This window comes from Dendrobates tinctorius, unplaced genomic scaffold (assembly GCF_039654945.1).
Source record: "Dendrobates tinctorius isolate UK_male_01 unplaced genomic scaffold, ASM3965494v1 ptg000022l, whole genome shotgun sequence".
NCBI classification, from domain to species: Eukaryota; Metazoa; Chordata; class Amphibia; order Anura; family Dendrobatidae; genus Dendrobates; species Dendrobates tinctorius.
Genome location: NW_027361690.1, coordinates 39,386,959 through 39,401,775, shown reverse-complemented (window position 1 = coordinate 39,401,775; position 14,817 = coordinate 39,386,959). Strand labels below are relative to the sequence as shown.

The window sequence follows — 14,817 nt, the reverse complement described above, 5'->3', positions numbered from 1 at the left end:
AATAACACACCTGAGGGAAAGAGACAATACAGGGGGACACCACTTAGCTTTATGCTCTGTGCTTATGCTCCTGCAACAGAGCCCTCCACCTGCGTGCGTCTTCTCCTCCACCCGAATCCATCACCATAACAGGATCCTTCACCATAGTGCAGCCTTGGAGCAGAGTCCACCACCAGTCGCTGCTGCTTAGTAACAGAGTCCAAAAGATGAGTTCAGCTTCTGCCACGAAGGCAAGCATGCTTGAGTCCAGCTCAGCAGCCAAGTCCCACATGGTGAGTGCCACTCTCCATAGTTGCCACTCCACCAGTCCATGCAGACACTTCCTGCCGACACCATCACTGCGACCCCACCACGCCATGCCAGCCCTTCGTCCAGACACCATAGCTGACACACGTCCCCCCTGGCTAAGCTGAGCAGGACTCCTCCTCAGCTCCATCCTTCCACCAGGCTCTCACCAACTCAGAATCAATCAAAGAATGAATCAATATCACCACCCGTGATTGCACACCCTGAGACTCATTTATAGAGCCCCACACCTGAATCATAATTACAGAGAACTTTAAACTGAAAACCTAAGGTGCGATACCACTAACCACCACCGGGGACAGTCAAGTCACCTTGGCAACTTGCCAAAAGGAAAAAAGTTCACTCTGTGCTTTTAAAACTGTCAGATCACTTCAGATCATGACAGCAGTATCACACAATTTGGGGTACAAGGGAAACTCTTGTTGCATCATTCCTCTAGCACGGAGTCTCTGGTCCATACGGACCGCCTGCATCATGGCGTCCTCCAGGGTATCAGGAGGTGGATGTAATGCCAGAGCGTCCTGCAGACGGTCAGAAAGGCCCCTGCGAAACAAGCCCCTCAGGGCGTCGTCATTCCAGGATACTTCGGCTGTCCAACGTCTAAACTCTGAGCAGAACCATTCAGCAGAGTGCCTCCCCTGTGTCACATTCATCACCATATCCTCAGCCAGACACACTCTATCAGGCTCGTCCTAGATGTGCCCCAGAGCCTCAAAGAACAAGTTCACTGACATACGTTCAGGAGCAGAGGAAGTAGGGAAATAATGACCCCCACCCTCTGGAACGCATCCCCGGAGGAGCGGGGCCTTAGAGAAAAAAAAAGCTTGCATCCTTCTCTGAAAGACCTGAACTCCTTTTTATCCCCTGAGAAAGGGTCGGGCAATTTGACCGGAGATTCGGGGACGCTAATGACACATCCCTACCCTCAGAACTAGAAGCCCCTGCATCGACAGCCCCCTGCACAGTAACCACCAACTGTTGCTGGGTATGGGCCATCATGCGCTGTTCCACATTGAGTTTATGGAACATTTGGGTCAGGTGCTTGACATGATCAGCCAAGGCTTGTATGGGATCCATGAGGATAACACACACTTTTTTTTTTTTCTCTTCAGAGGAAAAAAAACCTGAAATGGTCAGTTATAATGTCAGGAACACCGCACTGCACTTGCTCACTGAGCCAGAGCGCGTGTCCTGAGTACAAAGACTGTGCACAAAGATACCTGCGGAGCGGGCAGCAGTGGTGACAATGCATGCTCCAGGACCTGAATCAAGTGACTGCTGGGGGCGTGGCCTAAGCTCCGCGGAGCTAGGAGCTGCAGGGAAACTCCTAGAAAGCTAACTACAGGACAATGTTACCAAGGGGCATAGACAGAGACAGAAACCAGATCAAGCCGAGGTCAAAGCACGAGATAGCAATACAGTACCAAAGGATTAGACAGAATGGTTAGTCAGGACGTAGCAATAGATCAGAAAACCAGAACAGGCATTAGACGGTACAATAGGGGTAAACTGTAACGGAGTAACGATAGCCAAGCCAGGAGGTCAGAACCAGAAAAGACAATGGTACCAAAACGAGAGACGGAGTACAGAGTGAAGGAACAAGCCGGGTCATACACGGGAAGCAAACAAACAACGCAGAGTACATGCACACCAGGGGTCAGACACACCAGAACAGCAGTATAACTGACAGAGAATGCTAGTTTGGAGTGAGTATAAATACCCCTCCCAGATCCAAAGAGAGGCCGGCAAAAGTTAACCCTGTGAGAACAGGACATTAACCATGTCCTAACCATCTTAACTTTTGGAGACCTGTCCTATGGTCTGATGAAACTAAAATTGAACTTTTTGGGCATAATGACCATTGTTACGTTTGGAGCATAAAGGGAGAAGTTTGGAAGAGTAGGAACACCATCCCAACTGTGAAACACAGGGGTGGCAGCATCATGTTGTGGGGTTGTTTTGCTGCTGGAGGGACTGGTGCACTTCACAAAATAGATGGCGTCATGAGGAAAGAAGATTATGTGGCATTACTGAAGCAACATCTCAAGACATCAGCCTGAAAGTTAAAGCTTAGGTAGAAATGGGTCTTCCAAATGGACAATGACCCGAAGGATACTGCCAATATGGTAACAAAGTGGCTTAAGGATAACATAGTCAATGTTTTGGAGTGGCCATCACAAAGCCCTGATCTCAATCCTATTAAAATTTATGGGCAAAGCTAAAAGGCGTAAGAGACCAAGTCAACCCACAAACCTTGATCAGTTACACCAGTTTTGTCAGGAGGAATGAGCCCAAATTGCAACCAACTATTGTGAGAAGCTTGTGGAAGGATATCCCAAACATTTGACTCAAGTCATTCAGTTTAAGGGCAATGGTACCAAATACTAATGAAATATACAGGTGCTTCTCACAAAATTAGAATATGATCAAAAAGTTAATTTATTTTAGTTATTTAATACAAAAAGTGGAACTCATATTATATAGAGTCATTACAAAGTGATGTATTTCAAGTGTTTATTTCTGTTAATGTTGATGATTGTGGCTTACAGACAATGAAAACCCAAAAGTCATTATCTCAGTAAATTAGAATACTTTATAACACCAGCTTGAAAAATGATTTTAAAATCCGAACTCTTGGCCTACTGAAATGTATATTCAGTAAATGCACTCTTGGTCAGGGCTCCTTTTGCATCAATTACTGCATCAATGCAGCGTGGCATGGAGGCGATCAGCCTGTGGTGCTGCTGAGGTGTTATGGAAGCCCAGGTTGCTTTGATAGCAGCCTTAAGCTTGTCTGCATTGTTGGGTCTGGTGTCTCATCTTCCTTTTGACAATACTCCATAGATTCTCTAGGGGGTTAAGGTCAGGTGAGTTTGCTGGCCAATCAAGCACAGCAATACTGTTGTTTTTAAACCATGAATTGGTACTTTTGGCAGTGTGGACAGGTGACAATTCCTGCTGGAGAATGAAATTTCCATCTCCAATAAGCTTTTCAGCAGAGGAAAGCATGAAGTGCTCTATAATTTCCTGCTAGACGGATATGCTGACTTTGGTCTTAATAAAACACAGTGGACCTACATCAGCAGATGACATGGCTCCCCAAACCATCACTGATTGTGAATACTTCACACTAGGCCTTGGAAATCAAAGTCCCAGAGTCTGGAGGAAGAGTGGAGAGGCACACAATCCAAGCTGCTCTAGTGTGAAGTTTCCATAAGCAGTGATGGTTTGAGGAGCCATGTCATCTGCTGGTGTAGGTACACTGTGTTTTATCAAGACCTAGTTCAGCACAGCCATCTACCAGGAAATTTTGCAGCACTTCCCTCTGCTGACAAGCTTTTTGGAGAAGGAAATTTCATTCTCCAGCAGGACTTGGCACCTGTCCACACTGCCAAAAGTACAAACTCCAATAACCTTTCTCCAGCATCGCGAGCGTGAAAACTTTCTCATGCTCCTGGTGAAGGAGTTCACTGGATATCAACTCCACTCATCTTTAGCCTGTCACTGCAAGGCACTGAGCTGAGCAAGCATGCGCATCTCAGTGTCTCCGCTGGATGACAGGCTGTATAGCCCAATCATGCAACAATGCAGCCTGCCATCTAGATGTAGCAGAGATAGACGTGTGAAAGGACAATTGGATTATTATCTTCTCGTCGGATAGGTGAGGAAAACTGGAGGTAATTACTCCAGAAACAACAATAATGACTTCAGACCCAACTCTTGTGTTTTACTAACCAAGAGCCTTTTGACTATGATTCAAGTCAAATATGCTTAGCTATTACTCTGATGGTTTTGTGGGATATTGTGCTAACAATAGTTATAAAGTAGATCATGGTGCATGAAGACTGGATCATCATTAATTCTTCTCTAGCAGGGCAGAAGAACCATGAGGAGGATGTGGCCACTGGAGGTGGACAGACAGTTATACATGACGAGCATGAGCGAGTGATCTACAGCTACTCCTTCTTCCACTTTGTATTTGTGCTCGCCTCTCTCTATGTGATGATGACGCTGACCAACTGGTTCAGGTGCGCATTCCGAACATTCCCAGGTGCTTAGTCTCCTTGCTGGGCTGCATGAAGGGCCTGCTGAGAAATCTCTCACCATGATTTACAGTATGCTTAGATCCAAGGCAGGAGTGCCCTTATACGTCATTTGTGCCACTTATTGACATTCTCTTCTTACATGTTGATTGAGCAATAGCAGCTACTTGTCTCATAATAATGACTCTTAATGCCCAGTGTTCCTTTGTTGGTTCTGATTTGGAAACCATTCAGGAATGTAAGTGGTGTAATACCATGTACCACTATAGCCGACCTTTGTTCTTTTATCTAGAATTGCATTACAATCTCTAAAGTAAAGACCAAAGGGAGTTGCAGGTTGTTTATCACATCAGGTCAGAACATTTGGCATGAAAAATGTTCTTCCTTTTACAAACATAGTATAAATTTATCTCTTACATCAGGTGTGTGATAATTATCGGTGTCTGTAATTACCATGAAATATCACATAATAACATAATCTTTGGATCAAGTCTGTTCTGGATCTGCAGAGACTTGACAAGAATTGCACAACGGTGTATATTTATATTAGGTACACCTTGTAAAGCTCAGATGACAATTCTAAAGACTGTCGAAGAGCCAGGCCTATCAGGGTCCACCCAACTCCTACATATGTGCAATAACATTGCAGTCTGTATCCGATAAAACTACAGAAATTATCCTAAAAAAAGTAATTGCAGAACAAGCTCCAAATGTAATTTTAATTTCAAACAATGGTCCCTGGAAAGCCTTGAATATTTTGTAAACGAATATTACTACTATTGCATTGTATTTTCTAAAGCATGTAGGGATTCACTGTCTCAGGTAGGCATTAGGTCTTAGGTATCGTTCACGCAGGCAATGCAGTTTTTATTACTTTCCACAGGTTGAACAGCACCAAAAGAAAATCATAAACATAAATCCCTAACCTTGTCTAGGCGCTAACTAAACAGGAAAGACCCTGGCTACTCATACATGGCTGAACTAAACCCAGTTTGGTCAAAGAAAACCGCTATTGTCCATAGCACCCACTGATACCTGCAGATCTGTGCACACGGTCTGTGCATTTAATCATAATCACATATTGCAGTCTTTTCTCCTGCAGGACTTCATACACAGAAGAGGCACAATCCCACCATTTGTGGTATCCTCTTCAGCCCGATCTTCAGCACCTTCCATCGCCAAACAGAGGTGATCAGCTCTGGACACAGTTCACACCGAACAGTTTGCTGCTACCACACGGCTCTCTGCAGCTCTCACAAAGAGATTGCTTAGTGAAGTCTCCATTCAGAGAGAGAACCCGGCATGTTTCTCTTTCAGCTACAGCTCACATTTTGGCTGGTCATTCACCAGTAGCACACTAAGCTCTGCTCATCATCCAGCAGACTGAGACACCTAGTGATTACAGGCCCTGGTTCTTAATTAAAGCAAGTCAGGTGCATCTAATCAAGACACTGCAGAGCTGGGATATAACCCTATCTTTCCAAGCTATACTTCATTTCCCCATCCTCCGGCACAAAGCAGCATCTGCCAACCCACAGTGCCAATAAGGGATCACTGTACCAAAACGGTCTATTGGCTCCCAGCTCCTGGGGAACACCATTCACACATTTCACACATGGCTATACAGACACACAGCCTCAATCACAGTGCAAACTGCACTACCAATGCCGACACATCATAAGCTGCAAATTCATTGCACACAGTCCTATACACTGCACATAGTTTTATACACTTCACTGATGCTATTTGTTAGGCGTCGGTTTCCTGCAGCGGCACAGCAGGAATCCAGAGCCTAACATTCTACGGTCTCCCATGCTCCATCGAAGGCAGAGGAGCTTGCTCAGCAGCCCCATCGTTCCCGACGCTCTGCCCAGACCTACTCTGTGGGTCTGGCTGTTGCTGCCACCATTGGGCCAGCAATAGCAATGCAGGCTGCTCAGCTGCAAACCGCTCCAGAGGCTAAGTCCTTCTGTTGCTCCACTGAGCATGCTCACGAGACGATCTCCCATTGGAGATCGGGAGTCACATGCACAGGTCCTTCTCCAGATCTGATTGGTCCATCTCAAGGATCTGGAAGCTTCCGGAAGGTCCTGTCTATAAAAGGTTCGCATGGCCGCTCGGCCATGCGCTAGTATAGACTCTAGTTGCTATCTGTGTGAATGATGACGGATGCATGAACCTGCGAATGACTCATTAAGATTCCCCTCCCTCTGATATTACGTGCGTGGATAGGGACTTAGTCTTAGAGTCAGCGCAAGTCAGTGGCACGCTACAGGCCACAGCGCATATCTCCACAGAACTAGCGTCTGACAGTGCGCCCTCTCCTGGGCATTGTCGTATAGCGGCGGTGTCGCCGCGCTGCAGTCAGCAGCACCTGTCGGCGTCCACGGTCTAGGCGGACACTGACCCTGTGTCTTGGGCCCTAGTCCTGTGACCATATACCGTGCACGCATTGCGCTGAGACCTGTGAGTCCAACAGGCTCGGTATTTATGTTTATTGCTTTGGCACCTCTGTGAATCAACAGAGTAAGCCCAGCGCACACCGTGTGACGTCCTAGCAGCAGCGTAACACCTTCTGCACGGTGGACCCCGGGCGGTGAACGCACTTATTATTTATTATTTAGTGCATTCCGCCGTCCCTAACACTAGTCTGAGCTCAGTACACTACATACTCCACTCACTTTAGCACACTGAGAGGAAATTCACTCTTCACATCATATGTACAACACTTCACACCATGTGACCTTGTTACCACAGTCGTCTCCTGGCGGCATACCAAACTACTGAGCGTTACCACTTCAGCCCACAAGGCCCTAGCATGTATTAAGTCATTGACCACTCCCACGTGGTGGGACTTTGAACCACAGCCTGTTCATATGTCCACCTGGGTCATGGGATAGTTCTTGACGTCTCCATGGATACACCTTATCCTCACCTCCTTCCCAGGGACTAGCACATGTGGAAGTGTGGCCCTTACCAGGGTCACCAAGTTCCCAAAGTCCCGTCACTTTGATTCTGTTCACAGTAACCTGGCATCATAGAATAATAGAATGTTAGAGTTGGAAGGGACCTCCAGGGTCATCATGTCCAACCCACCGTGGGCTCACTGCAGGATTCACTGATCCATCTCAGACAAATGTCTGTCCAACCTCTGTTTGAAGACTTCCATTGAACGAGAACTCACCACCTCTCATGGCAGTCTGTTCCACTCATTGATCACCTTCACAGTCAAAAAGTTTTTTCTAATATCTAATCTGTATCTGCTCCCTTTCAGTTTCATTCCTTTGCTTCTCATGTTTTTATGTGCAAATCAGAATAAGGATGATCCCTCTACACTGTGACATCCCTCCAGATATTTGTAGACAGCTATAAAGTCTCCTTTTAGCTTTATGTTTTGAAAGCTAAACATTCCCAGATCCTTTACCCTTTACCCGTTGTTTGTAGGACAGTTTATAGTCCGCACACCATCCTGGTAGGTCTTCTCTGAATTTGCTCCAGTTTTTCGATGTCTTTTTAAAATGTGGTGCCCAAGAACTGGACACAGTATTCCAGATGAGATCTGACCAAGGAGGAGGAGAGGGAGATAATTACTTCACATGATCTAGGCTCTATGCTTCGCTTAACCCCTTTCTGATATCGTGCGTAAAAATACGCTGATGTTGGACACCCTCCTTTTGATGTGGGCTCCGACGGTGAGCCCACATCTTTTCTGGCACATGTCAGAGATCCACCCGGGGCTAACCCGTTAAATACCGCTGTCAAGCGCTCATAGCAAGTCAGCAATTCTACTACATACATACATACATACATACTACATACTGATCATCGCCTGTATGTAGCAGAGCTGATTGGGTTATTGCAGCTTCTAGTCTCCCATGGAGACTATTGAAGCATGCCAAGAGTAAAAAAAAAATGTTTTTACAAATATGAAAAAAAAAAAATCTAAGAGTTTAAATCAATTAGCCCCATTCAAAATAAAACAATAAAAAAAAAAATCATAAATACACATGTTTGGTATCGCCGTGTTCAGAATCACTCGATCTATAAATATATAAAAAAATTAACTTGATCGCTAAACCGCGTAATGAGAAAAAAAGTCAAAACGCCAGAATTACGTTTTTTTTGGTCGCTGCAACATTTCACTAAAATGCAATAACGGGTGATCAAAAGATTGTATTTGAGTATTACTGAACTAGAGAGGAATTATAGTGTTCCACACATGGGAAATATACCATTTACAGGAGGAGTGGCATCTGAGTATATGCCCCCTATTTCCCCTGGGAATTCCATAGACATATTTGAGAAGCAAGTTATAAAAGATATAGAGTCAATAATATGCCCAACAGTTCCCCCAAATTTAACAGTAATGGAACAACAGGCCATGAAAGAGATTAGATCTTGGTCTGACACTGTAGTGAGACCTTCAGACAAAGGAGGGAATACGGTATTATTGTCAAGAGAAATGTCTATCGCAGAAGCTTATCGGCAGTTATCTGACATGGTGACTCATACTAAATTGAAAGCAGATCCAACTTTCAAGTTCATTAAAGAATTAAGGTCTCTTCTTAGGAAACATGTTATGAGTAACGTAATTTCTGAAAAAAAGGCAGAAAAATTGTTGCCTGAATTTCCCACACGTCCACATTGGTACCATGTACCTAAGATACATAAATCATCCACTAGTCCACCAGGACGCCCTATCGTATCAGGGATAGGGTCGGTTACTGAGCCTTTATCGCAATATCTGGACTGGTTATTATGTCCATTATTAACACAGATTCCATCATATATAAAAGATACAAATGCGTTTTTACAAGTAATACATGATTTTGCTTGGCAACCGGGGTTTAATTTAGTATCGATAGACATAGAGAGTCTCTATACGAGAAGTCCCCAAAAATTGGGAGTAGAAGTTATTAGAGAGATATTAGATACCACAGAAAAAGGAGGGGATTTTGTGAATTTTGTATGTGAAGCGTTGAGCTTCATATTAACCCATAATGCTTTTACATTTGATCAGTAGTGGTATTGTCAAAATGTGGGAACTGCGATGGGTACTCCAGTATCATGCACATTTGCTAATTTGTTTTTGGGGGCATTCGAAGAGAAGTATGTCTATAATACAAAAACATTTTTTGGACATATTAGATTATATCTTAGATATGTGGATGACGTGTTTATAATCTGGGATGGTACTGAGAATACCTTTGAAGAGTTTGTTAAATATTTAAATGAGGAGAATCAAATGAACATGTTATTTACATACAATTTTGGGGGTTCAAAGTTGGAATTTTTGAATGTTTTGGTGGAAATAAAAGAAGAAAATATTTGCACTTCAGTTTTCAGAAAACCGTTAGCAACTAATTCACTATTACGATATGATAGTTTTCATCCTCCACATACAGTTAATTCTTTGCCATATAGTCAATTCCTGAGAATATTTCGTTTAAATAATACACCAGAAGGGGCGGAACTGCAATCTAAGGAATTATACGACAGACTAAAACAACGAGGATATCCTGATACTTTGTTAGATGCTACACTTAGAAAAGTGAAATCACAATGGGCAGATAAAAAGAGAGGTATGATGTATTCGCAACACAAATCCACTAAGAAAGAAAAAAGATTCACTTTCTGTTTTCGGTATGGTCCTATGGACCAACAAATTAGATCTGTAATCAGAAAGAATTGGCATATTTTGGAACAGGATAGAGAACTAAGTGATGTAGTGTCAAGAGGACCGTTAATTTCATGTAAACGCAGTACTAGAATTAGGGATATATTGGTCCATAATCGAATAGTAACAAGACGAGACACTTGGTTGGAGCGAGGTATCCCTAAGGGAAATTTTAAATGTGGGCATTGCTCATATTGTAAATATCATTGTATTGATCGCACATTACAGATGGGCGCAGTTAAACATACTGTGATGGATTTTATCACATGTAAGACGGATCATGTAGTCTATGTAATTTTTTGTATGTGCCGTTTTTACTATATAGGTAAAACAATAAGGCCCCTATATGTTCGATTTCGTGAACACTTTAAGGCTGTGTGCACACGCTGCGGATTTTGCTGCGGTTCCGCAGCGGTTTTGGCCGCTGCGGACCCGCAGCAGTTTTTGTTGCGGTGTACAGTACCATGATTCCCTATGGGAATCAAAAACCGCAGTGCAGACGGTGCGGAATTTTCCGCGCGGATTATCTGCGGTTTTCAATCCGCAGAAAGAATTGACATGTCAATTCTTTCTGCGGATTCTCCTGCGGTTTGCCATCTCCTCCATTGAGGAGATGAAAAACCGCAGGGCAAAACCGCAGAGCAATCCGCAGGTAAAACCGCAGGTCTTTTGACCTGCGGTTTCACCTGCGGATTTTACAAAATCCGCGCGGATGAATCCGCACATAATCCGCAGCGTGTGCACACAGCCTAAATCGATTACAACAGGAAAAGGTGTTCCGCGTTTGATTGACCACGTTAGGAGTGTACATGGAATGGATCCTAGTGTCCTTTCTTTTGCGGGGATTGAAAAAGTAGTATTCCCCCCACAAGGGGGGAATCTTAATAAATTATTATTAAGAAGGGAATCTAAATGGATCCTTAACACACGAGCAACGGGTCCAGCGGGCTTTAATGATAGAGTCAATATGGCTATTTTCCTTTGATAATAGATATACACAAATAGAGGGCCCCGAGTAAATAATTTTGATCGGAAGTAATATATAGATCTGATCTTATTTCCATATATGTGAGGGGTGTATATGTATTCTCATTGAGTCACATATACATAGTAATGTCACTTATATGATTAGTATGTAACAGCCAGTAGAGATTACAAATGAATTAGTATGTTGAAATATTAATTCAGATAATCAAAAGTTGTATATATGTTTGTTATAAATACTTGATATTTTGTAGCCATTCAGTCTGGTGATTTTTTGCATTGTTTGATTAGTTGCATCAATGGGAGTATTATTGGGCAGAATTGTTTCCGGTATATGCAGTACAGTTGTTGATATCAATAGACATAAATTTCTGCTTAATTGTTTCACAGAAAAGAAGGACAAGAAATTATAATAAATTACAGTCCAGTATATATAGAAAAAATAGTATATAGAAACGGCATTGCAATTTTGTTGTTTATCTATATGAGGAACTTTTATCCCGCAGATTAGTTGCATCAATGAGAATATTATTGGGCAGAATTCTATTCAGGTATATGTGTTATAGTTGTTAATATCTATGGGCATAAATTTCTGTTTAATTGTTCCACAGAAAAAGGAAAAGAAACTATAATAAATTACAGGCCAGTATATATATAGAGAAAATAGTATAAAGTAATTGTATTGTAATCTTGTTGTTTATCTATATGAGGAATTTTTATCCCGCAGCTTAGTGGTTAATGAAATGTGTATTTCATGGTGTATTTTGTGAATTGTATTGTGCACATGGTTTTAATTCACTTATCACTTATGTATCAGCTGTAGCAGGAGGGCAGACGAGATGAGGCGAGTAGTATATGAGTCCGTCATTTCCTCCTGCTCTTTGACCCGTGGAAGCGCTAGAACAGCGCGAAACGGCCGTTGTCAGCTTGTGAACACTCTTGCCACTCCACTCTGACCTGACATGTAAATATGTGTCAATAAAGGAGCTATATTTTATCCTGCTGAGTGTGACCTTTTCTACACATGGATTCAATGATTTGATCACTGCGAGGTCAAGCACCCAGGAACATTGGATGACAGCTTGCTGCCAGACGCATACCATCAGCTGATATATGGTAATAGCAGTGCCGTCCGCAGTTTCTACTTTTTCATGATCTAGGCTCTATGCTTCGCTTAACCCCTTTCTGATATCTTGCGTAATAATACGCTGATGTTGGACACCCTCCCTTTGATGTGGGCTCCAACGGTGAGCCCACATCTTTTCTGGCACATGTCAGAGGTCCATCCGGGGCTATTAACCCGTTAAATACCACTGTCAAGCGCTCATAGCAAGTCAGCAATTCTACTACATACAGGCGATCTGATCATCGCCTGTATGTAGCAGAGCTGATTGGGTTATTGCAGCTTCTAGTCTCCCATGGAGACTATTGAAGCATGCCAAGCGTAAAAAAAAATGTTTTTAAAAAAAAGAAAAAAAAAAATCTAAGAGTCTAAATCACCCCCCTTTAGCCCCAATCAAAATAAAACAATAAAAAAAAAAATCATACATACACATGTTTGGTATTGCCGTGTTCTGAATCACTCGATCTATAAATATATAAAAAAAATTAACTTGATCGCTAAACCGCGTAATGAGAAAAAAAGTCAAAACGCCAGAATTACGTTTTTTTTGGTCGCTGCAACATTTCATTAAAATGCAAAAATGGGTGATCAAAAGATTGTATCTGCGCCAAAATGGTATCATTAAAAATGTCAGCTCAGCACACAAAAAATAAACCTTTACCCAACATGAGATCACAAAAATGGAGACGCTACTGGTATCGGAAAATGGAGCAATTTTTTTTTTATAAACTTTGGAAATTTTTTTCACCACTTAAATAGAAAAGAACCCAGACATATTTGGTTTCTATGAACTCATAATGACCTGGAGAATCATAATGGCAGGTCAGTTTTAGCATTTAGTGAACATAGTAAAAAAGCAAAACAAAAACAATTGTGGAATTGCACTTTTCTGCAATTTTAGCGCACTTGGAATTTTTTTCCCATTTTCCAGTACACAATATGTTAAAACCAATGGTGTTGTTCAAAAGTACAACTCGTCCCACAAAAAACAAGCCCTCACAAGGCCATATTGACCAAAAAATAAAAAAGTTATGGCTCTGGGAAGAAGGGGAGCAAAAAACAAAAACGAAAATACCTCCAGGTCATTAAGGGGTAAATAATCACAGAAATGTGTTTGCCTTTTTTGCTGCTGCATTACACTGTTGACTCATGTGTAGTCTGTTATCCATTAGTATACCCAAGTCTTTTTTCACACATGCTGTTGCTTAGTTGTATTCCTCCCATTCTGTAGATGTAATTTTCCTTTTTCCTGCCAGATGTATAATCTTGCATTTTTTCCTGTTAAATACCATTCTATTAGTCATTGCCCATTGTTCAAGCTTATTTAGATCCTTCTGAATTCTTTCTCTGTCTTCTCTAGTGTTCGCAATTCCTTCTAGCTTTGCATCATCTGCAAATTTGATTAGTTTGTCTTTTGATCTCTTATCTAGATCATTTATAAAAATGTTGAACAACACTGGGGCCAGGACAGGGCCTTCTGGTACCCCACTTGAAACACTCTTCCAATTGGATGTACAACCATTTATTACCACTCTTTGAGCACAATCACTGAGCCAGTTATGAATCCACCTAACTTTATCAAATGCTTTGCTGAAGTTGAGATATATAATATCTACCGCATTTCCATGATCCACCCAGTCAGTGATTCCATCATATAAAGAGATTAGATTAATCTGGCATGACTTGTTTGGTACAAACCTTTGCTCGCTCTGATTAATACTGTATTCTTATCCAAGTACTTGCCTACATGCCTTTAATAATTTATCCAAAGATCTCTCCTAGAATAGAATGCTTACTGACCTGTAATTTCCTAGCTCCACCTTACTTCATTTTTTGAACAGAGACATTTGCCTTTCTCCAATCTTCTGGGACTTCTGTTCTCCAGGATTTTTCAAATATTCTGGCTACTAGTTCTGACATTTCCTCTGCTATCCCTTTCAGTACCCTAGGATGTAATTCATCTGGATCAGGAGATTTAAATTGGTAAGGGTGAGGCCCCTCGCCTGGATGAGGAACAGCAATGCAGGCAGGGTAGGTGAAGTAGGTGTTGCTCTGGTCTAAGCTGCAGTCCATTGGTTCTGGGACTTGGATAGTTCCATCACCTCTGTTTCGAGGGGCTATGTGAACCTTGCTCCCAGCATTGCGGTCCCTGGTTCACCTCTGCACAACTTCACTTAAGATCTTGAGACTGTCTCTTTATGAGATGCAGCAGAGACGTCATGACACCACAGCAATGTCATCTTCCAGCAGGACAGAGCCTCCATGCTTTACAACCAGCGTCGGACTGGCCCACCGGAGAACCGGTGGATTCTCCGGTAGGCCCTGGCATCTGGTGGGCTCTGGCACCTGCTGGCATACAGGGCCAGCAGTTGCCTAGGGCCCCTGCTGCTCCAGGGGCCCCCAGCCAGTGGTGTGTCGCACACCATGCAGCTGCTATGGGGGCCCCTGCCAGTGGAGCAGCAGCGGGTGACAGGAGGCAGAAGTCCCTGTCCCCGCTGCTAAAGAGAAATGAATATTCACTGCAAAGCAGTGAATATCATTTTCACAGTCTCCACCCCCAGAGGCCCCGCCCCCAGCCCAGTAAGCCGCTCTGCATCCGTAAATCAGGGCCGGTGCCGCCCTCAGTCCCCTCTGCTCCTGACTCACAGCCAGTGCACGATGACGTCACTACATCGCGCACCCGC

The 14,817-nt window shown here is 43.0% G+C and overlaps 1 protein-coding gene across 2 annotated transcripts in view; it reads left to right on the top strand.

Annotated features, from left to right (window-relative positions):
* The window catches only part of SERINC4 (serine incorporator 4), a 114,288-nt gene that overhangs the window by 84,898 nt on the left and 14,573 nt on the right, over window positions 1–14,817 (top strand). Inside the window, exon 12 of one of the 2 annotated variants that reach the window (XM_073568613.1) lies at window positions 4,181–4,334. In XM_073568613.1, the coding sequence (XP_073424714.1) occupies window positions 4,181–4,334 (154 nt within the window). Of the gene's footprint in view, window positions 1–4,177; window positions 4,335–14,817 lie in introns of both variants that reach the window. The other variant, XM_073568612.1, reaches the window with a different exon arrangement.